The sequence below is a fragment of the Haemaphysalis longicornis genome, unplaced genomic scaffold, assembly GCF_048455015.1.
Source record: "Haemaphysalis longicornis isolate Haplotype H1 unplaced genomic scaffold, Haemaphysalis longicornis Haplotype H1 scaffold_10, whole genome shotgun sequence".
Taxonomy (NCBI): domain Eukaryota; kingdom Metazoa; phylum Arthropoda; class Arachnida; order Ixodida; family Ixodidae; genus Haemaphysalis; species Haemaphysalis longicornis.
In genome coordinates, this window is record NW_027526204.1 from 31,148,984 (window position 1) to 31,173,583 (window position 24,600).

At 47.8% G+C, this 24,600-nt stretch overlaps 1 protein-coding gene across 1 annotated transcript in view; it reads left to right on the plus strand.

Moving 5' to 3' along the window:
• Positions 1-18,746: 18,746 nt before the first annotated feature.
• LOC144158340 (neural cell adhesion molecule 1-B-like) overlaps positions 18,747-24,600 on the plus strand; it is a 60,621-nt gene continuing 54,767 nt past the window's right edge. Inside the window, exon 1 of the mRNA XM_077689161.1 lies at positions 18,747-19,014. Within this exon, the coding sequence (XP_077545287.1) occupies positions 18,927-19,014 (88 nt within the window). The 5' untranslated portion in view covers positions 18,747-18,926. The remainder of the gene's footprint in view (positions 19,015-24,600) is intronic.

Consider the following 24,600-nt stretch of genomic DNA (forward strand, 5'->3'; position numbering starts at 1 on the left):
AGAAAAAGTTTGTTCATTGATACCGTATACCACTGGCCCTTCAACCAAATCTATCAACGTAGGCCGAGACCCTTGACCTAGCCAATTGTTGTGAAAGGAAGTCGAGCATACGATAAACCAAGCCAGGAAGCAAATCCGGCGGCGAACTTCTAACGAGGCAGAAAAGAGCGTCGGTGCAAGGTCAACGCGCACGCCAGCAAGCCAACTGTGTGAATAATCATCCGTCGGTAGGGCAACGTAATTGGCAGGAACCCACGGGACCATATCAAGCAGCTTCTCTCTTGCGCGGTCCAGCGATGAAAAGCACTGCTTCTTTAGCCGGATACGGTTCGACATCGCCTGCTGATGAGGAGAACGTTGATAATTTGTCAAGTAATTAATTATGCTGCCCCGGTCTTCCAACAATTCCTTAACGCTGATTGATTGATTGATTGATTGATTGATTGATTGATTGATTGATTGATTGATTGATTGATTGATTGATTGATTGATTGATTGATTGATTGATTGTGTGGTTTAACGCACCGACGCAATGCAGGCGATGAGGCGCGCCGTAGTGGAGGGCCCCGGATTAATTTTGACCACCTGGGGGTCTTTAAAGTGCGCCGAAATCTCGCACACACGGGCGTTTTTGCTTTTCGCCTCTATCAGAAAAGCAGCCGCCATGGCCGGGACCCGAACCCGCGACCTCGTGGCCACCAGCGCAATGCCTTAGCCACTGAGCCACCGCAGCGGCTACGAAGAAAGAAAGGGAAACCCTCGCCCGGAATTCGAACCTGCAGAGTTAGATACCACCCACGCACTACTCCAAAACCATGAACTACGAGAGCACGTTACAGGCCCCTCATAAATAACTGGCATAGTTCATGGAGGCCTACCTCGGCGTCTACGTGTACAGTCCAACAGAAATACTAGTTGGATTGCGCCAGTCAGAGCATCTAAGCTGAACATTTTTTGAATGACGCTTGTGCAATGAGCTGCTCCAGCCACAACAAACATCTCATAACCTGCGACTGCGTTTCTTTAGGCAATCAAGCGATTGCGAATGTACAGTCCATCAAATGTTTAACTAGCATGCGCGAGCTGGGATTTTTAATAGAAAGTGATTTATTCCCTGATACACGAAGATTTCGCTGACGTCCTATCCGTAACGGACGTGCCGCCAATACAACGAAGCAAGCGGCCTGTAAAGGATACACCCCTGCACACAGGGTCTTCTTGCGGTGAAGCAACCTTTTGTACTAAAGAGTACGTTATTCAGTGGACCCCGTTAATACGTCTTTCACCAAACCGCGAAAGAAAAACGTAAGAGCCGGGAAAACGTAACAGTGAGGAAAGCCACGAAAATGGAGCCGCGGTTAGCTGGTGTCGTTAAATTACCCCCTATCTAAGGCTCCATTATTGCCATAAGGTCTGTATTAACGTGATAACTCTGTGATGTTCATAGATATTTTACTGGATCTCTGAAGTGTCGGTGCGGTTTGTAGACGTGCTGAGCGCCAGGCTGCCATTCGGGGTTGCTTCGGCAGCGGCCAAGTCCGTGGCACGGCATTGCTTCAAGGCGCCGTTGGATCTTCACGGATTGAATGCGAGGGAAAGCACGATTCCACGGAAACATTTCAAGGTTACGTCGCAAATTTACGGCTGTGGCATTGATTATGAGCCTTCAGACAACGTCGACTTTTACGAACACATCGTGAACGCTCAAGCTAAGGATACCGCAAAGCAGGTGGACCATGTGGGAGAACGCGGTTCCCCGTATTTCCCTTAACATACCTCGAAACAAAGACGCTAAAGTCATGCAGAAAACCACACCCAAAGGGAGTGTTGCGTCCTGCTAAAATGATGGGCCTTTGTGCGACAAAACTGGCGCAAGTGAAGGTATGGGTGGTGCAGAAAGCGCCGAGAGTAGGAAGAAAGGAGGAGCCGACGAGGCGAAGAAACCGATCTCAACTAATCTCAAGGCTACCGCAGCACCACCGCCTGGTCGGTACTGGAAGGCCGCGCTCTTTGCCAGCTGACGTAATCTAAAAACGCTGCACGGCATCATTACAACAGTGCGGCGGCGCTAACACCACGCACTTCCGGCGTTCCGAAGTGAAACTTCTGTTGTAAGCATAGTGATGGTGGTGACAGCCCTTTCGAGGGATGGCCATTAGGCGACGGCCTCTCGAAATCGATTGCTACTTCTTGTAGCCAATCAATTAAAAAAGCCTGGCAAAGGCTTATCAAAAGCCAAAAATGGTGGTGCCCAAGCGACTTCGGAGAGTCAGGGTACGACGCAACAAACGGGAACGGGCCCGCAGTTGTGACGTTACAGCGGGTTCGCAATACACTATATCCTAGGGAAGCTGTGCCGGGACCAATGACAAACAACGTAACGGCCAGGAAAACGCAACAGCGAGGAACGTCACAGAGGGGTTCTATTGTACTTAGGGTTGTTCATTTTCGGGTTTTATATTATAACACGAAAGTGTTTTATGCCGCGACACCCCCAAAATTTCACTGACGGCACATCCGTCATGGAAAGGAAGCCACTACACCTTTACCAAAGTGACCCGCCAAGAGGACGTCGCTCGCCAAGCACACCCACCTGAGAGCCGCCGACCAGCAAATCATGCTCAGCGGCAGATTTTGCTGCACATTTCACTATCGTGTTTTACTGATTCCTACGACAGAGGAATCAACCACACTTTTGTGTCTAATGACCAACTTAGTGGCCTGGCAGACGATGGGCCCAGTTGAGCGTGCGTTCTGAGCATGCATTGAATCTCAACCTGTTTGCGTCTTGGTTTTTGTCATACGGCGCTGACGCATGAAACGTCGCCGCTCACGAGCGCCAGCTAAAGATTTCGGCGACTGTACAGTCGCGTGCGACGTGAAGGTAATCGCGCGAGCTTCAACCGATAAAGACGATAACGCCCCGGCGCGGAATTTTTCAGTGCGTCTGGGACGTAGTTTATGCATTCTCCTCTCCCTCGGTCGCTGTTCCTTCAAGCAGTCATCACTCCCGCGGCTAGTAAACCACCCTTTCCGCTTTGTGGTGATTTTGTGCGGTTGTAGTCACGTGTGGGCTTTCTTCTTGGTTATCGCGAACAGCGATAGCACCCGTTGTTATAAATGCCCAGCATTTACCCGCAATGTTTTTGTGCGCACCTTTTCGAGAACTGCTGTAAGACCCGACAAGTGGGAAGTCATCGCTGCGTGTGTGATAAAAAAAGAAGGGCTTACTGGTTTTGCCGTGGGAGGGATGGCCGCTTGAGTAAACAGCCACCGAGGGAGAGAAGAATGCGTAGACAAGGAACCAGGCGCAGTAAAAGAAGCCGCGCGGGGGCGTTATCGCCGTGGCCGGTCGATGCTCGCGCGATTACCTTCAAATCGCACGCGACTGTACACTCGTGCTGCCGACCAGTCTGCTAGTTCACCTTGTGAAGAAATTCTTTTACAGCACAGCTGTCTACGGCTAGGACCAAGCATATCGCCTCAGGCAACAGAGCGGTGTACAAAAAAAATTACCAGTGGCTTAGCTCGGCTATGCCAGGAAAAAACGTAGCGTGAGCTAAGGTTCAGATGATTATTCTTAGCTTTCCTGGCTGTCTATGATTAGCTTGATTATCATGATTACTGCTGCTTCAATGACACACACATGGTATACGCATCTGGCGGAGCGTCACCTATCACCCCAGAGCTAGGGTGGTTCCAGAAGCGCACGCCAGTGTTGCTGCGACGCACGAGCCATCGGTTCCACACCCGGCCACCCCTCGCATGATCATGAATTGAACCGGGCCGCCACGTGTGGAACGGAGGTCGGCGAAGCGAAGACGCTGGGCGCGTGGCGTGTGTGAGAGACGGCGGGCAGCGAGCAACGTTCTGTTCGCCGTATGACGTCACTGCTCCTCGCGCATGCGCACCATGGCTCTCCAGGAGCCACGCGAAACTGCTCAGCCTCGACCAGTGTAGCTCACGCTACAAAAAATAAAAATCATATGGCACCCTCTGTTATTATAAGACGGCTGATATTTCCCGTTAAAAAAATGTCTTCCCAGCAATCCAGTTTGTTGAGAGGTGACGCGGCCTTTAAAGGGATCGTTGTAAGCTTGGCTTTTGTAAGACGGCTTTCCCTCACTGAGTGTTGCACAGTGAAGAACGTTCATCTTCTGAAGGAGAATCATCACCGCAATTATTTCTAACTCTCGTTTTATGGAAACTATCCCAAAACAAATTGTGCACAAATGGCCGCGAAGACGACTGTAGCATTACGCCGACTTTTATTTACTTTTCAAAATTGCATAGTTCACAGTTAAATTGCCAATATTGTGAAATTCGTGCCCGCCGGCAATATGTTGATGCCGGCCGGCTTACACGGCAGAGAAATTCACGAGATGTGAAAGTCGTGCCGGCCGGTTTATACGGGAGCGAAAGAGACAACCCATCTTTGTCCACCGTAATAAAACTCTGCGTCCAGAAAATTTTATTCATCTATTTAAAAAGGATGCATGCTTCATTGCTATTTATGAACAAACTGGTTTTTCTTCGTGCACCCCTTGGACTACGCCCCGGTCAAAGCATATTGTCGCTGACGTTGAGTTGGGCACTACAGCCTTGTTGGTCATCTTTCTTCACAGAGTGGAAAATCACTGAATTTCGAAGGAACCTCCTTCATGTGCGATGGGTTCGCGACCCTGACCCCGCCCGTCGTATTGATGCCGACACGAAAGAAACAAATAATCACGGGTTTATTCTGGGACAGCAAAATAAAGAATGACGAGTAGAAACAGCTGCTCGTAACGAATGCGGTCATGTAAGCAACGCGTCACTGAAAAAACGCACCGCACCGATTATGCAGAAAGATAATACGGCGCTTCGCTCTACACTCACGACAACGTTCGAGTCCTTGTATCAAGCCACCCCGTGTGCGCCAACCACATGTGCTGGCTAGTCCGAGCTGGTCAGGGTTCGTCGGTCCGGTTGTCTGCCCATTGCTGCCGCCGAGCTGTTCCGTTCAACTTCCCTTCCCGCACCCGAGAGGGCAGTCTTTAAACCAGAAGGGGCCGCAGCGTGGATGTTGCGGGGTTGATACGCACCCCCACGTGTTCCTTGTCCGCTCACTGTTTATCGTACGAACACGCACAAGGCTCATGACGCATAAGAACTGACGTCCGTATCTGTGTTCGTCGTGCGTTCACTGCGCTGTCACCACAACGCGCACCATGTGTAGTTGCTTCGGCCCTAAAACTTGTACCTTTATTTTGCGCTCTACAATCAAAGCTACAGTCCATTGTTATTCTTTATTACATATAATATTTTCGACGACTTTTTTATGCCTTTTTATGACACACTTTCCACGGGCGTGCCAGTCGCAGAGGAATATGGAGTTTAGAACTCCAGTGAAGCGAAGACAGGAAAGCGGCGTTAGCCAATTTACTTATAGGTGGTATTCGGTGAAAAGTTTAGCTGTCAATTTCTTCGCTTGGTAACACTGGAAACGGCCACAGACATGGCCGATGCGCCACGCACATGGCGCGGCTTGGGCCACTGCGCCCGCACGCCGAAGAAAAAACGCCGGCCTGCGTCGTCTGCTCCGTTTCGACCCGATTCTCAACGGTGGTGACCACAGAGCTGTTATTAATTGCACTCACATTCGAGTCGAGGCGGGACTTTGCGTCCGGCGAGGTAGAGTTTGTTAACGTGCAGCACCGTCATGTGCTTAGCACGGACAAGTACCGCCATCCCACGGAGCCTGACGTAACGAGCGACGGCACACTCACATGGTTGCCTGCATGCGCGCCTCGCCAGCGAATACAAGCAATTGCCTAAACGCAAGCGGGAGGTTATTTTGACTTCATCGACTTTACTAAGCCTAATACGGTCTACAAACAAAAAATAACGGCACAATCTTGCGAGCGCCAATCCTGACGTAGCTCACGAAGTTTTCGCTGCGCGATCGAACAAGGACAACCCGCCGGCGGCCGGCCGACTGATCTCGCGTGTGGTCGGCGAGCTGCCCAGCCGGTGCAGCCAAGCCAATCCAAAAGAGCGCGCACTCCAGGACACGTCGTACGAAATCGGAAAGGAGAATGCAGAACGAAGAACAGCCCTTTTTAACTGATTTTGCTAAGAAATAAGCTCACGTAAGTGCACCCGGACGGCTGAAAAATTGCCTAGGGATTCCAGGCTTTAACCCGCGTGCGTCTGTTTCCACTATTTACAAATCACTCAGTGTCCCCTCTATTTCCTCCAACTTGTATTTGTGACGTATTATCCTACACAAACTTCATCATTCTAGCTTAATTTCCTTAAAGCAAGGGGGGTTCATTATGATTTTTCATTGCTGCTTTGAAGTTAGAATTCATGCAATTGTCCGCAATAATATTTCAATGTGTGCAGCAAAGCCACCAGATATTTCAGTGACATTGCGCACTTGACGGGTATTCAAACCAACGCTGGGATTCATTTCACGTCAGACCACTATCTGTGGATTGCTTTTCGCCTTCGTCTATACTCCTTGCAGTGTTTTAGTCAAGTTTAGTAAACCTAAAATAACAAGTGCACCCTATACGCATATACTCGTCACTCGCTGCAGCTGGGGCGTTTCCGGAATCGGTTTGCATCGCATGTAAAGGGTGAGGGCGGCGAGAGTAAGTTCACCATGTCTTGTATAGTTTGGCTGACCCGGAAATGCATGTTTTCTTTGTGGCATAACTTTACGCACAGCGTTAAGAGATTACCCGCCTGGGTGGCTCAGTGGCTAAGGTGTTGCGCTACTAAGTACGGGGTCACGGGTTCGATTTCCGGCAGTGGCGGCCGCTTTTCTGATGGAGCCGAAAAGCGAAAACGCCCGTGTGTACGAGATTTCGGCGCACGTTAAAGAACCCCAGGGGGTCAAAATCAATCCGGAGCCTTCCACTACGGCGCGCCTCATCGCCTCAGTAGCGTCGGCGCGTTAAACCCCACACTGAATCAATCAATCAATAAATCAGTGTTAAGGGATTGTTGCAAGACTGGTGCAGCATAATTAATTACTTGGGAAATTAAAAACGTTCTCCTCATCAGCAGGCGATGTCGAACCGTATCCGGCTAAAGAAGCCGCGCTTTCCAGCGCTGGAGTGAGTAAGAGAGAAACTGCTTGATATGGTCCCGTGGGTTCCTGCCAATTACTTTGCCCTACCGACCGATGATTATTAACACGCAGTTGACTTGCCTTGCTGGCGTTCGCGTTGACCTTGCACCGACGCTCTTTTCTGCCTCGTTAGAATTCGCCACCGGATTTGCTTCCTGGCTTGGTTTATCGTAGGCTCGACTTCCTTTCACAACAATTGGCTAGGTCGAGGGTCTCGGCCGGCCTACTTTGACGGATTGGTTTGAAGGGCGTGTGATAAACGGTATCAATGAACACACTTTTTCTATAATAGGCACAACTGTCGACCGCTTCTACGATTGATGTTGTGGCTGAAAACTGCGAAGTTCATATTGGACTTTTTTTTTCAAAGTTACCCTGCCCCATCCAAAGCTGCCTGAAAATGAATTTAAATTAAATGCAACGTCTTAATATTTCTCTGGAGATTGAGCGAATAAAGATTCTTTTGTGTGCAAAGTATATTTTAAAAAACAAAAAATATGTTTCCTTACCACCTTAAAAGCGATTACACTTACTTGTTCACACGCGGAAAACAAAAATAAAGATATCCCGATCTATTACGCTCTCTAAAGGTAGAGGACCAAGTTAGCTATATAGTATACAGGCCCAGTGGTATGTGACACCGAATTTCGAACAAAAACACGGATTCAAATATTGTGGATAAATAATGACATGTTATTCTAACTCGGAGTAATAACAGCACTTTGTGGGCGAATTCTTATGTAATTGTTTATAGGAAAATATTGATATAACGAAAGTAACAACCATTTTCTGCTGACCATTTGAGACAAACTTGGCTTTGTGGCACGACTTTTTTTTTGCCGTAAAAATTCACGAATCCCTTGCCACTTATGAGCACACAAAGAAGGACGGGCCAGTCAGCTTGTTGACGTTGCACCCTTCAATATTTTGCAAACTTCAGTAAAACCAAGCCGTGAATGCGCTCCGATTAAAGGGGGTCAAACTCACTCCCCAATAAAAGCGGCATCGCTTTTGTAACAATATTTGGTATTTTGGAACGGCGTTTGTGCTGTCTAGCCCGTATTATTTACCACCCTTGTTCTTCTATTGGCGACGATAACATGCGGAAGCTGAAGAGAACATTGTTGCGTTCATCGCGGAGATAAAAAGAAATTGGCGCAGCTTTCAATACTGGTGCAAGGCTGGAGAAACCGCAGAGCTGCGGCCCCACTCCCTTCGTCGGAGACCTGGCTATTGCACCTCACACGCATTTCCAAACTTGCCGCTGAAATGTCTTTATGACTGGCAGGCCCCGATCGTATCGCCCGCCGCCTTTCACATCTCTCCTAAACCGCGCCGCGTTAGCACAGGCCAGAGCACTGCAAAAGGACATTAACACGATTAACATTACAACCCCTTACACCATTCGCTCTTGACATTTGAAGATGTTAATCGGTTCCCATATGAAGTTTTTGTTCTGATAAGATTGTTTAGCTTGTGGAAGTGCCGTAATGTGAACAAAAATGATAGCTCAATCGGATAGACGCCCGTTTTAAAACGCGGACCCAGGTTCGATGACGGCCGCGGGAAAATTATTGTTTTTCATTTGGCTGAACATATTGTACCCCGCTGCATGCAGCCCCCCCACCTCTCGGGCGTTTAGGGTGGCCCAGTGGTTCGTGTGCCGGTTTCACGGCGTGGAGGTCCCGGGTTCGATTTCCGGAACCTCCCTAACCACATGTTTTCTTGACGCTCCGAGGATTTTGGGGCGACGGACGGGAAACACTCGGCCAAAACAGTTCTGCCGTTAAAATACGAACACAATCAACCGATTTTCCGACAGCATTCCCTCCGTGGGAACGTTCACCCATCGGAATTCTACGTCGACGCCCGATCCGCCCGGACAAAAGAGAAAAGTAAGCGAACAATACGTTCGCCCTCTCGCAAATGACAAGGCTGGCGACGAAGCTGACATATACACCGACGCGGCTCTGAATAGGACGGCGGCCATTGCCTGGACATCTGCGGACCTGCCGGAATTGAATGGATCCAGGCACATCTCCAACACATACGGCCTCGTATAATAGGTACAACTTCTAGGAATTCTGTGAGCCGCGGGGCAAATTTTGGCCATTCCGGGCATCTATCTAACAAGAAATTTCGCATTATCACGGATTCCTATGTTGCTGTACGAGAGTCAAATTCTCCGTTTTCACCGAACAATACGGCAACGAACATCCTTACCATTACTAGAGACCTACAAATTGAAGGCTTCAAAGTTCGCATTGTTTGGACTCCAGGCCATAGTACAGACGCAGAAGGCAACCACATGGCACCCGACGCTGCCAGGGAGAGGCTATAATCACCTCCCGCGGGGCCCGCCACGCCCGTCCCCCCTCTCCAAGCAGACTGGCATCTCCACCTTCGCCACCTCAAAAAAGAAAGCGGTAAGCGCTTACAGGCAGAAACTCCGGTTGTCATCCTTGCCCCTCTCAAGCTCTTCTCGCGTCGGGGGGAAGTATTCATCAATAAAGTGTATGCGAATGCAGCGTACACCCCCCACATGTTTATAAATGGACAGCTCCAGCAGGATCCGAATTGCGCCGATGCCCCCACTGTAGTCGTGAAGGCACACCAAATCTTTACCACTTAATTTGGCTTTGTCCATTTTTCGACCGAAATCGCCGCCAGCTTTTAACTCTAGGTCCCGCCCCTGCGACTGAACAGGAACCTGTTAGTCGGGTCCATGACAATCCCCCCACTCTAGAAGCAATCACCGAGTACGCCCTTGAAAACAGTCTCTACAAATTGGTGTAGCAGCCTGGTCGACTTCCCCGTTCTGTCTACACTGTGAACTGTCTGCCGCGTGCACTGTCTTCAGTATGAATCGCATTATCTACAGTGTGAATTGTACTGTGTGAATTTTTTAAAGTGTTAACTCGGCATTTTGGTGCCGCTGACTGACTTTAATGTTGTAATTTGGTGATTAGGACCTCAAGACTGCAACCGTGTTCATTGTGCGAGTTGTGACCTTCCCCTTTTCCCCTCCTCCTTGCTCCCCCCAGGGCCTCATGGCCTCTCGTTCAATAAAGTGTTTCACTCACTCACCAAACCCTAGTTCCTGGGATCTAAGTAAACGCGATTTGCGTAGCCAAATAGCACCCGATTAACATGTTTCATCACTGACATAGGGCGGATCACTGAACAATCGCCATCACACTGGTGTTACTGCAGATGCGCACTTTACACGCATAGATGCAGTGCGATGAAGGCGATAATGCTTTTGCATGCAACTCCCGTCAGCATGGTCAAGTGTCGTGAGGAATCGTTTGTCCAATACTGTAAGCTTGCATTGGGTATCCGGGGCCGACGGTGGCGGCGTACGCCGAAATGCCGGCAAAGACAACTTTATCCTCTGTGCTCTACTAACGTTGGTGATCATGATGCTATTCCAGTGTTTTGCACGTAACTACTCGGAGAGATAGGCCAGGGATTAGACCGGGATACCCCTTCTCAGGCGCGGGCGCGCGTCCACTAGTGTCGCCGTATATCACGCCACGATGAGGGCCAATCAGCGTTGCCACTCGCCACACGCCACATCGCAGCTTCCGTCTCTCGCTCTCGTCGGGAAGTTCACCTTCTAGCGCGGCATGGTGGGTATGCCGCCCCACAGAGTTTCTTACAATATACACTCGAGAGGAATCTGGTGCTAGCGTCCGTGCAGCACACATCAAGGCCGTCTGTGTCGTCATGGACCGCCATTACATCGTGCGCTCGCCTTAGTTTCATCATTGACTTGGATTGAAACGTTTTTGTGACCGCAGATTTAAACAAAGTGCCCCCAATACGCAAAGGATAGTGTGCAATTATGTAAGTGGAAAATAAAACAGGATGTTTTAAAACTAAAAAAGCGGAAGTAAAGCATTATTCTGCCGGAACGGTTGTGCCTGCTATTCTGCAGTCCAAGGTGGTACCAATGTTAATATGGGGGGGGGGGGGGGACTCATAGAGACTCTTATTTTATTATTTTACCATTATTTCAAATAAGAAGTCGTTTGAAGAGTTTGAACGTTTTTTGAGCATGCCTATGAAAACGTGACCGTCGCCTTCGTGGCGAGCCGGTGGACCGACCGTCAGCTAGTTTAACATGAAAATAGAAAACACGGCGTTAAACAGACGTGGATGATGACAAGATAGGACAGATCCAGGTATCTGTCGTATCCTAATCGTCTTCGTTGAAGTACGTTCTGTTTTTTTTTTCATCAGCTACAAATTTTGCGGCGGCGTATTACCCGCTCAGTCGTACGTCCTTGGACTGCGGCATGACCAACGTCAAGTACGATCACGCACTGCCTGCTGTTTCATCAAACACGGCTACCACAGACCAGTCAGGATTTCTGCTATCTCGTAGCTCGTAGACGTGTGAATGAATAGTAAATAAAGCAAATCTCCACAAACCACTTCAGAAAATAATTGTCAAGCCAAGCTCAAGCTAACAGTGCGGATCTTCCCATAACATGACTTAAAAGGTGCAGTTTCCTCTCTAGTATACTTAATAAAAAACTCTATGTGCCCACTTTACGCGGAAGAGCGGGCAACCTTGAACAACGTAAACGCTCCCGATTATCGCAGAAGGATGGTCTACAATACCGCACAGCAAACTTGTGCGTTCGGGTAAAGCCAAGAAAAATGAAAGAGCTTCGTTTTGATCTATAGATGGTTTCACGGGTTGGTTTCGGTCATTGCCTTTTGATTTTGGCAGAAGCGCTTCCGTTTTGTTTCGAGCTCATTGCGTTTCGATTTTGGTCGTTTTCCTTTTTACTTTAGTCAAGCATGGCTTAACCCCTGTTCCTGGAGAGTAGGGCTCATGGTGTTTTTTAAATACAAGGAAAATGGTCAAAGTTGAGTACTCCAGCGAAAGTTCAACATCTCTGCGACCGCGATTCGCAGGCCAGATTCCCAAGCCGAAAGAGGCTACTCAGTTCTGCCGAATAAAAAATACCACTGAAAACAAGAACCGAAAATGGAACGCTGTAGATTAAACTTTTTTTTATTCTTAAATCTGGTTTTTCTATTCTAGGGATCAAAACAATGGTTTGTTTTGTTTCTGGTCCGTTCAACGCAATTTCACAGCAAATAATACTTCCAAGCCATACGTACCGTAAATTGAAATATATACCGGTGAACAAATTCCAGTTTTGTTGCAATGCTCATGCGGGGCATCGGTGGAAGAGTGAAACCCACCGGATCTTGTGAAAGCTGTGGTCGAGTCGTCCTGTAGGATTGCTTACGCGGTAAGGACCCATGTTCTGGATACACAGCGTAATAATAATAATGTCCTTCTTGTTAGCTTTCTCAGTTCTGTGAACAGAACTCATGTACCCTATTCTGGCGCGGGCTTATCTACTATTTTCCAGAAAATAGTAACCCTGAAAGATGAGACGGCAGCGGAGAAAAAAATTTTATACTGCGCACAGATTCCGATTTCCAAATATCAATCTGGCTAACACGTGCCTTCTACTATACCGTCGTGTCGCGGAGCCCTCAGCGTTCACCTAACTCTCTGTTAGACCTCTTAAATCGCCACTCACTCTTCACACGTCCCATCATTTTAAGAGAGAGAGAACAAGTGTACGAGTTCGAGGGCAAAGGAAGAGGGTAAAGAACCTCTTCGATCTTCTCCCACACTTTGCGCGGCCGCCAGGAGTCCTTGGATCCCGGGCGGCGTCTTCAGCCATCCGGACGAGGTTGACCGAAGAAACTTGCAGCAATGAAGCACCAAAACAGTGCTTGTATCAAAGGACCACGGAAGTTATCAACGGGTTTTACGTATCAACTACGCAGCGTCTGCGGTCGTCTGATACTAGCCACGAAGCCATGGACGATATTTTCCGTACCGGTTACTTTAGGTGCTATTGTGGGTACTCAAAACAAAATAGCTCTCCTTTGCGCAATACCTCGCATCAGCGTGAAGAAAACCATGTCGTTGGAGCCAATTCATAGTCTGTCACGGCATTCTAAGAGATTTGATGCAGAGATTCGTTATTTTAAATTTCCACATTTTTTCTTCAACCTCCACATTTAGCTCACAGCCCAGCTTAGCGTCAATGGAGAAAAAAACGTATAAAGAAATTAACTTTTAATTTGTGTATGTGCGATTAGCCCACTGTGCTCGAGTATTCTTTTGTTTGTTTGTTTTTTAATCGTTGAAGTTTGAAACAATGAAGTCTAAAAACTAGAGTACGGTAGACACTTAGCTTGTGTCTGGTCACTAAAATGTTCATTCCTTGATTTCGCTCCGCAGTGGACCACAACGGTAGTTAAGCGTTTCCCTCGGTGCCCTGCCTATGTATCGCGAAATAACTGTGCATTTCGCACAGTATTTGGTCTCGTGAGTCCTACCCGGCTGAAGTTTAAGCGGACGTCTTTAGCATTGAAGAAGCTGCACTGAGTTTTTTTTCTATTTTCGCAGGTGCTATTCTGTTTCTTCCAGATTTGCAGACCATTTATATTTGCGTGGTTTAATTACTTTTCTTGGTTCTTGCTGGAAGGCAGGCAAGAGTGCGCATCTTTCATGACGCACAGCCTTGGAATATACCTAACATTTTCGTATAGCTTATATTCTTATAAAAGGAACAAGTTATTGTCAGGTATTGGTGAATCACATCCCAGAAATATATTTTTCTACGACATATATATTCGAAACGAGGCCGCATTCGTTGTCCCCGCTGCAAAATGAAACACACCTCTCACTGCGTTAGTGTCAGGTCTAAACGAGGCTCCAATAAAGTTCACTTGTGCCACACGTATTCGGAGGTGACAGTGATGGAATGCTGCGACCGTCGCCGACACCCGTAACAGTGGCCAAGAATGACGCTGGGCCACGTTCCCACCCAGCTATTGTTGGCGTTTGAGCACCCTACCAAGACGCAGCGGCTTTTGAAGGGACCTAAACGTACTCTTTGCTTACAAATATCATTATAACAAGTTTTTTAGGGCGCAGAAGGGCAAAAAGAAGAGAAAGAGAAACAAAACACTGCATGAGCCCCTATCAGCCACGCAGCGGACATCCCGTAAGCGCCGCACAGAAGCGTCGGCAGGCGGCGCAGTGATCGCAAAGCTCGAGGCGTGTAGCCCACAAAAACTTCCAGCGCTGTCGTCAAGCGCTGCTGCGCATGCAAAAAACAAAAACAAAAAACGGCAGCCCTAATGCTAATGATGAATGCTAACTGAAGCGGTCATCTCTCCCCTGCTTAGGAGAGGTCACCGTGGCCTCCACATTCCCTGGAAGCCATAATGAATAATTCGAGATATGGCTACAAGTGCGCTACTCCTTGTTTAGACGACTTGCAGATTCCCCGCACCCCTACCGCTGCCTCTAGTTGCTGACGAAGAGCTGGCGCAAGTGTACAAATCGGCGGAAAACTTCAATTCACTACTCACCGCGAAAAAGACGATGACCTCTTTGATGCGTATGACGACGATGGCTAGCACCGCAACTATGCAAATACACAATGATACTGAACCTAACTATGTGTCCGGAAATGCTCACCTAAAACATCTTCGCCATTCAAGTATTGCGACTGAATGAAAGCTTGCCTGAATTTATCGTTTGTGCTTATTTGTTTCTACTCTAGTGCTGTGAAGCACGTGATAAGATAATGAGAATTAATAAGAAAGCAGACAGGGAAAGGTCTCACTGCTATATTTGTATCCAAAGCCACGGTGAAAACAACAAGAATTCCTCGAAACACCTGTCTTTATATGTGATTTTAAGGCAGAGCCTTGAGATCATGATCGAAAACGTCTTTCCTGAAACGTGTTATTCTGCCTCTTCCCCTTTATTTCTTGGCCTTCGCTGAGAATCACTTCAGCAGGAACGCTGATGACGCTTCCCGCCTCAACTTCCCCGGAATCAGAGTTCAGCGCTGCTGCAATGCATCCGTTCTACTCGCGTCCCGTCATGTTCCACTGTCAGGTTGCACGCAGCAGGCTAGCTACTGTTTTGAAGTAAGATGGCAAGTTGGGCTAGTTGGTGCAGATTGAGATTCATGGTGAAAAACAGCGCGAGGAACACAGGGACAAAAAGGAAGAATGGACGACGCACAGCGCTGAACTCGCAACTGAAAGTGTATTAGAAAGAACGCACATACTTATACACAATAACAATACTAACACGTGAACAGATGGCACTGACAAAGCGTGTGAGCGACAACAGAGTAACATCTTTAAAACACTGTGGCACACGACAAAATTCAGCATCCAAGAAGTTACACAATCGGCTAGCGGATAAGAAACTGAAATTCCTTGTCAAGTAATGACAGAGAAGCAACACTAACGCACTTGTCCTCGTTCCTTCTAATATGGAAGGCCTCTGTTATCTCTCGGACCTGCTGGTTTTTATGTTTGGCTACTACTTTTGTTCCCTTAAAAACAGGGTAACATTCTTTACATTTTTTTACATTTTTGCAGTGTTGTGCGACGTGGGAATAGTCATCGCCCTTCAAAGAACGTCTATGCTCCATTAGTCGAATGTTAAGGCATCGGCCCGTTTTGCCGATATAAACATGACCGCACACAATCGAAGTGATATACACCACGCCAATACTACAAGGCAGAAAACATGACACAAGTTTTACTCCACACCTTCCATTTGTAGCTGTACCAGCCAACCTACTATCTACCACCCCACATATCTTTCCTAAGTTGTCGGGCGGCGAGAAAAGGACGTTTACACCATAACAGCCTGCCACGTTTTTTAATCCATGCGACAACGCGTCACATATGGCATCACCGAGAAGTCTTTTTTCTTTGACTCTGTATCTCTACCCGCTACTGAACCAGCTGTTTCTTCCTTGCGGCGCGTTTTCGCCAAATCATGGGTCCATTGGTATGCCAACGGCTTATCTGAACAAGTAGCCAGGCTGACGTCGGCCGGGTACAGCAAGCATGTGATGCGTCTTGCTGTTGACAAAGTAAAAATGTGGGCAAAATCTGGTTGAGTAGCAGGTAGAGATACAGAGTCAAAGAAAAAAGACTTCTTGGTCATGCCATATGTGCACGCGTTGTGACATGGATTAAAAAACGTGGCAGGCCGTTATGGTGTAAACGTCCTTTTCTCGCCGCCCGACAAATTAAGAAAGATATTTAGCGTGGTAGATAGGAGGTTGGCTGGTATAGCAACACGTGGAAGCTGTGGAGTTAAACGTGTGTCAAGTTTTGTGCCTTGTAGTGTTGGTGTGGTGTATATGATTCCGTTTGTCTGCGGTCATGTTTGTATCGGCCAAACGGGCCGATGCCTTAACATTCGACTAATGGAGCATAGACGTTCTTTGAAGGGCGATGACTATTCCCACGGCGCACAACACTGCAAAAAATGTAAAAAATGTTAAAAATGTTACCCTGTTTTTAAGGTAACAAAAGTAGTAGCCAAACATAAAAACCAGCAGGTCCGAGAGATAATAGAGGCCCTCCATATTAGAAGGAACGAGGGCATGTGCGTTAGTGTTCCTTCTCTGTCATTACTTGACAAGGAATTTCAGTTTCTTATCCGCTAGCCGATTGTGTAACTTCTTGGATGCTGAATTTTGTCGCGTGCCACAGTGTTTTAAAGATGTTACTCTGTTGTCGCTCACACGTTTTGTGAGTGTCATCTGTTCACGTGTTAGTATGGTTATTGTGCATAAATATGTGCTTTCTTTATAATAAACTTTCAGTTGCGAGTTCAGCGCTGTGCGTCGTCCATTTTTTCTTTTTGTCCCTGTGTTCCTTGCGCTGTTTTTCACCACGAATCTTAGCTACTGTTTCCCCGTGGAACATGTGCGCAGATAGCGCAGGTTAAGAAAGGCGGTGATAGCGTGGCTGTAGCGCACCCGGGTTCCACCCTAGAGCAGGCCAATGCTACTTTTTCTAGTTTCGGTTGTATTACTGCGCGCCTAGAGGCAGTGGCGCTGGGGAAACACTCATGCTCTCATTTTTTTTTTCTTTCCGCTTCTCTCCGGCGCGACTGGGGGCGCGCATGCGCGATAACGGTCACCGCAGTTGCTGCTTGCGCACGGCGAGCAGCGAGGCCGACGCGCGTCTCATGTAGTGGGCGATTTCTCGTATGTGCTCGATGTGCTCCCTCGGACATTACGGTGCTGCAAAAGGCACGCCAAGAACACCAGGGTGAATCGTAACGCGAAGACTCTTTGAGTGCTGTTAGCAAAAGGTGAGAACGTCGTTCGTATGCCGTACGTGAAACTGAACTGAAGGATAGGACTTGTGTCGTGCGTGTGCTGTGCTTGAAGACAGACAACCTTGTCTGTGTTGTATTGGTCATCGGTGTTTCTCGCCGCACGTCGCTTTCGCGCACGTAGCGCGATTAAAGTGTTCAAGTGATATTCGAGCTGGCGTCGCTACTGCTCAAGCGGCGTGGCTTCGTGCCGTCGGAGCGAGGCTTGCCCGTTGGAGGCAGCGGGGTGGCGGCGGCGGTTGCCGGGTGGGAATGGGGGGGACACGGGGAGGGGGGAAGCAATCCAACCGGCATGAGAGGGGAGAGCGTTACCTCTCCTCCACGCAAGCTGCGCGCCTTTGCATTGTTGCCGTGGAAATTATAACGCCTTCAAGGCCAACATGGCGGTGGCGTTGCTAGGGCAACAACAACGCAGTAATGTTTCCCCAGTTTCACCAGGGGAGAATATGCCGCATGAGTCGCAATTAGCCCGGACGCTGGGGCTGAAGACTAAAAGACCGCCTCCTGCCTAGAGGCCAGGATTGAAACCCTAAAGAAATGCAGCAGTGTTTGTTATTTACTTTTTTCACACCGGCCATTTCCTGTTCCGGTAAACCACAACCACGACAGCGCCCGTTTTTCGCGTAATGAGGGACTCAAGGCTTTCATTCCATATAATACAATGACGTCCCAATTCCGGTAAAGATTAAAAAAAGCGTTACAAACTAGATAGATAACTTGATGTTCGTTTGTTCGTTTGTTAGAAGCTTGTTTATTTGAGCATTCCTAATACACAGAAAAACAGGAAAACGGGGACAAAACGCTTGTCATGCGACAGCTTGACAAGGTTCCAGTACCCATGGCATGCAGCAATGGCAGAAATGTCCTGTACACATGGAGAACTCAACTAACATGCGGAATGTTTTTTGCCTGGTTAACACAAACCTAATTTAGTGATCTAAACCTGAAAAAAAATAAAACATACAACTGTTTTATCTCCTAGGAAGCACAAAACCATGCATGTGATTTACACAATGAAAAGGACGCGTATGAAACGATAGAATTGATTATATCGTCATCATTACAAATTTATGACAGCAAGGAAAAACTAAATAAATCATGTAAAGCTACTTTGCTAAGTGCATCAGTCAATACTACAGGAATTCCCAACGTGTCAGATGAAGTCAAAACCATAAAAACGTTAAATGGCGCACACTACCACTGTACACCGTAGCAAGAATATCATCTTACACAAACAATTCAATTCGCAGGAAAGAATACTAATAAATATCATGCATGTCTACTCCTCCAAGCTCTTGTCAAACGACGCCCTCTTCTTGCGTACCATGCCGTGGCCTTGTTAACAACGCTGGCGCCGGTGACAATCTTAAGTGGCCGAGAAGGGCGGAGGGGAGGAGAGGACGCCTTGTGAAACCAATGCCAGCGGGACACTTGCGAGTGCGGCTTCCGCTAGGCTGAGCGCTGCCGCCGCCGAACTAAATAGCACGACCGCCTCAGTCTGTGCTTCGTGTGTGATTTCATTGGTGATCAGATCATTCGGAATAAGACGAACTGTCTGTCCGCTTTCTAAACTGTAGCTTATCTTAAATCGTTATGGGTCGATTTTGGATTCAAGGACGGTGCTACCAGTGGCTTATTTTTTTCGCCCTCATTTATGACCTGGGCACCGGAGGAGCCGTTGGTAAGACTGGACACAATTTTCCCATCCTTTTGTTTCACAAACGAACTGACTAGTTTTTCCATGTTTTTCGTGTGAGCTAAGTTTTTTTTCAATGGCAATGTCTCATTCGTCGTTGCTACTCGCCGCGGCGGCTCAGTGGCTAAGGCGTTGCGCTGCTGAGCACGTGGTCGCGGGTTCGATTCCCGGCCGCCGTGGCCGCTTTTCTGATGTAAGCGAAAAGCAAAAACAGCTGTGCGTACGAGATTTCGGTGCACGTTAAAGATCCCCACGTGGTCAAAATTAATCCGGAGCCCTCCACTACGGTGCGCCTCATCGCCTGCGTTGCGTCGGCGCTTTAAACCCTAAAATAAATAAATCATTATTACCAAAAGGGCGAAAAATTGCTAACAAAACTCAAATCCATCAGGACCGAGATAGGGCCAAAGCACATAATTATAGGCTGTTGTCATTAACGTCTATATGCTGTAAACGCCTACATGCTGTAAAGCGTTAGAACATAACGTTTATTCAAACCTAATAAAGCAGCCCCAAAGGAACGGTATTGTTAACTAGTACTGAGCACTGCTTTCACTGCGTGTTATCTTGCGGAACCAAATTAACAGAATTTATCGACTATATCGCTCATGATATGACAATAGCAACAGATAAACGCACATTTCTACACCTAAGGAAGGCATTAGAGGTTGCGTTGCACAGGCTACTCCTGTTAAAATTATCTACATTCCTACAATCAATCAATCAAATCATTCGTCTTTGTTGGTCGGATGCGTATTAAAGGTGCCGGGTTACTTAGCACGTCCCCCAGTTTTTAAAAGGACACTGAAGTGATTTGTAAGCATTGCGGGATTACTAGCGCAAATTGTAGGCAGGGGTCCATAGGCCATGTTTCGACCACTCTGGGCGCGTTTACGAGAATTTTAGTAGAAAAATCAATTCGGAAATGCTGTCCTCCTCTCTGCACCTTCGCCCATTTTCTGTGGCGTTTTCGTGTGACGTCAGGAGGAGATGAGCTGGCAATTGGCTGCGCTACTGCACGGCTCGCCGACCTTCCGACAGAGTCAGTCGGCCCAGCGTTTAGTCCGCCGGCCGCCGACGAGTCGTCGCAATTTGCTCGCTCAGTAGAAACTAAACCACAACACGTTTGTGAATGTAAGAATGTGCCTTTCTTTACTTTGTTAGTTAGTACACTGTATCAAGCTCCGAGTCCGGGTCGCTCCGCACAAGTGCACATGCGACGCTTCGCTAACTGCTACGCTAGTACGAAAACCTAAGGCCACTTGAAGGCGGGAGAAGAGTAAGCGAAGTCAATATAGAAACTAAGGAAATAAAATCAACTGAATCATTTACCGTGCAGCAAAAAACTAGGGAGCAGGAAGCACTTTTTTGCGCTGGGTGAACAAGCACAGCGGTCAGCAGCACGTCTACACATCTGCGAAAGCTTTTCAGTCTACGAAAAGCAATTGCTAGACGTGAGGTATTGTGGAAGTTAGGGGGACGCTTAGCGCGAGCGCTATAAAACAAATAGTCACCTAAGGTACTTGAAATGCTAAAATAAATAAAGAGTAAACTGGTTTAGATTATATACCTTATATATCCAAACTCAGAAGCGCTGGGTCGCGGCCTTGTGTTTTGTGCTGTGCCGTGGACGCTGCTTTTCTGGGACGTTTTGCAACGGACACTAAAGAATGACATTCACATCACCCCCTACACTATGCGCTTCTTGCCATTTGAGGATGTTATTCGGGTGCCATATGACATTTTTGTTCTCCTTGGATTGTTTAGCTTGGGGAAGTGACGTAAGACTAATCAGCATGCTGAACCTCCTAGGCCGACGAAGTGCATTTTTCGGGAACAGGCGGCGTTGGTACGGAGCGTTTATGCAGCGCAGAGTGATCCACCGGTGTGCCTGCATCTTTTGGATGCGTGCGTTTGCTTGCCTGAGTTTTTAAATGGGGCCGACCTTTGTTAGACTGACGTGCTAACCCTTTGCTGTTTGTTAGTGTTTATATTGTGTTAATTGTCCTGACTGAGCTTTTTTTTCTAAAATTTCCATGCATTAAAGAAATAACATTACGCCCACCTCCTCTCGCGGGAACCCTGGTGTGATGCGACGTTGAGGGGGGTTCAAGCGCAAGCGGAGAGCAGCCGTCGACCGAAAGGCCGCCGGAGAGCGGCACACCGGTTATATGCGCAGCGCGCCCGAATGAGAGGAGACCGCGGAGAGAGAGAGTACTGCACATGCGCAGCACCGTGCGCAGCGCCGCCCACCGGCGGATTGAGAGCGCGCTGAGCCGCACACCCGCAGATGTTGAGAGAGAGTGTTCCTCTCACCTGGGCACGCGCCGGTGCCAGTGCGTCTGCCGCGGCTATGACGCAACACAATCCAACACAATCCACTTTAATCCAATCCAATCCAAATCCAATCCAATGCCCCTCGCGAGAGAGTGTTCGCCATCGGAGAGGAGAGGGGGTGAACGGAGGAGAGTGCGGACGCCGACGACGGACACACCCAGGAAGGACAGGGCCGCCGACAAGGGATGCTCTCAGCGTCGCATCTAAAAAAAAGTCGTGGCCGAGTGGTCTGAAGCGCTAGGATTACTGTTGTGCAAGTGGCAAGTTCGAATTCTCGAGGGTACATGCTTTTTTTTTGTAAGTTGATTTGTCTGTTCGCGGCCGCTGTTTTCGAAACTGAGTTCACCATTGTTGGGCCGTAACTTTCACTGCTCCAAGAGCGAGTTCGCCTAACGCGTGCAGACTGACACCGATGCGCTAGCGAGTTGTCGTTGGCGTGCTGTTGCCACAAGCACCGAGTACTTGTGGGCAGTGGGCACAGGCCAGAATCAGCAGACCCTCGCCTGGTACGAGCACGCTTTTTACGATACAGACATGAGTAAGGCAAGCTCCGAATATGCGGGAAAAGCGCATGGCATTTCAGCATCTGCGGTGACGCGGAGAGCGCTCATCCACTGCGTAGGCCTCAGCTAGTGATTGCTACGATTCCAAGCCGTCCTGGGAGGCTTATCTTAGGCATTTTACAGCCGACAACGCGGCAGAAGCGCGGTACGACTTTTAGTGAGATATCGAGAATGCCCATCTAACGATGCCGTCGGATGTCAAGCATGTTATTTTACAAAACCGAAACTGAAACTTTTGTTTCAATGGTAACCTTGGACATCGCCCAATCAAGGTCCATCTCCTCTTGTCGTCACAGCCTTTAGTCAGTGCGGCCACCACAGACCGCGCATGGTAGTTTTTCTTCTTTCGCGCTTTATAAAATTACGGACTTATCAACCGGGCAAACGATGAAAAATGTGATAATTTGAGTCAGTCTACGCAGTGCAAGCAGAACAGGGAGCTTGACAAATTCACTTCAGTGTCCCTGCAAGTCACATCGTGGGAGTAAATAAATCAATCACGTGTATACAGGCAAAATCATTCCGGTTGGTTTTTACATGGCTAAATGCGACTATGCAAAGGTAGCAGCAAAACATTGCACAAAACGTTTGCTGAAAGTGAGCTTCGAACATTCAGTAAGAGTACGATAGAGTGCTCAGCGAACATATGTAAAAACCCTTAAATTTTTTTTCTGAGGCGCAAATGCGACTTTAAAAACAGTTTTATAAGCCTCTCCACTGGATAAACCTTCGAGCAAAACACTATCTATTCGCATGCTGCTCAATAAAGCACTCCTTGAATAATTCTGCGGGATGTTAGAAACCAAAATGCCGGGGATTTCCTTGCAGGTTACAACGTGCAATTGAAAGTTTTTATTGCTCTGTTTGTTTTTGAAGGGCATTTGATGAAGAGAAATGAAGCACCCAAATTATCTCCGAGGCACTTGCGGGAACATGCATTACAGGGCTTGCTCTCGGCAAATATAGGCAACAGACAAAGAACGTCTCCGGGATTTCATGTAGGTTATCTCGGCGCACAGCAAAGTACTACCGAAATATTTATTCAGGAACTTGATCTCTAACGTATTTCCTTTTCTGTTTGTTTTCACTTTTCTGCACCCAAGAATAAACTGGACACAAATGATGATCTTCCTAGTAGATTTCCGCGTTACGATATTCGCTTCTAATTGTTCGCACTATTAGAAAAAAGCATTGAAAGAAAATGGGGGCAATCGCGAAAACTTTGACATGAAAACTGCCTTAAAATCTTCGCTGAAAGAGCGTCCAACATTCCCTAAAAGTACGTCCAGTCGATCGACGAACCTTCGAAGCCCCAAATCACAAACGAAGAACAAACCTTAGCGATGATTTTTCGTGCGCTAAGTAAACGCATCTACGAAGGACGGTAATGTATACGCTATGTGGTTTATGGCATAAAGATAAGCTATTGCACTCCTTTATGGTCGATGCGTGTATTGTCTGATCTCGAGCCGTTGCTTTTCCGCGACTTTAAAGTAACCGTTTTGAGCCCATGGAAGCCCTATTTCACACCTGCACCGCGTATCCAGGGATATTGAATGAATGAATGAATGAATGAATGAAGTTTATTATTTCAACAAAAGAATACAGGGGGTTATGTTTTGCAGACAAGCGTCCCAAAGTCCAGGGACTGTGACGGGACCCTCGATAAGTAAATGCAACGAGTGCAGTCATTATGCAGGGTAGCAGCAGAGCTGAATGCAGAAAATAAAGCACACTTTAAATGTAATTTATACAAAAATACCGAAGAATTCACAAACAAATGGCAATCAAATATACACAAAAAACGTTGCAAGGGCACAGACGTTCAGTGAATGTCAGCTAAAAAAACAAATAAAGAATGTTCATCGGCCAAGATGAACGATAAAAAATGATACAAGGCAAGAAACCGAAAAAAAAACAGTCAACAGTCGGGTAATTGCCAGGAAAAACTTCAGCAAAACAACAAAAACGAAAGGAAGCAAAAAAAGAAGGGGGGAACCACACAGTTAACATGGTTTGGGGAAGCGTGGGGAAAGAATTGGAACAATGAAAATCATTGTAACACTAACGATAATCAGATCAGAGCGGAAAGATCTGATCAGAACGATCAGAATCAGATCAGAACGATAACCTTATCAGAGTTTTTTAGCGGGAGCTACACTGGCCGAGGTTGAGCAGTTTCGCGCGGCTCCTACAGAGCCGTGCTGCGCATGCGCGAGGAGCTTTGACGTCACACGGCGCACAGAACATTGCTCGCTGCCAGGGGTGTCTCACGCACCCCACGCGCCCAGCGTCTTCGCCGTCCTCCGTTCCGCACGTTGCCGCCCGGTCCATTGGATGATCATGCGAGGGGTGGCCGGGTGGGGAACTGATCGATGCCTGGTGCGTCGCAGCAACTCCGGCGTGCGCCTGTGGAACCAGCTTTGCTCTGGGGCGATTGGTGACGCTGCGCCTGAGCCGCTTGATAAATATACACCATTTTCCATAAGCAGCCTGGAAAGGAGGAAAATATTCTCAAACCAGTTCTCTCGGCGGCCGACCAGCGTTGCCTGTGCGCGCAGGGCTGTTAACATCGCTCGGCGCGGTGTGCGCCGCTGCGTAGTTCAGGAGTATTTCGCACCGTGTGCTTAATTTTTGCGGAACTTCCAACTGTTTTAGTCAATGCTGCGAT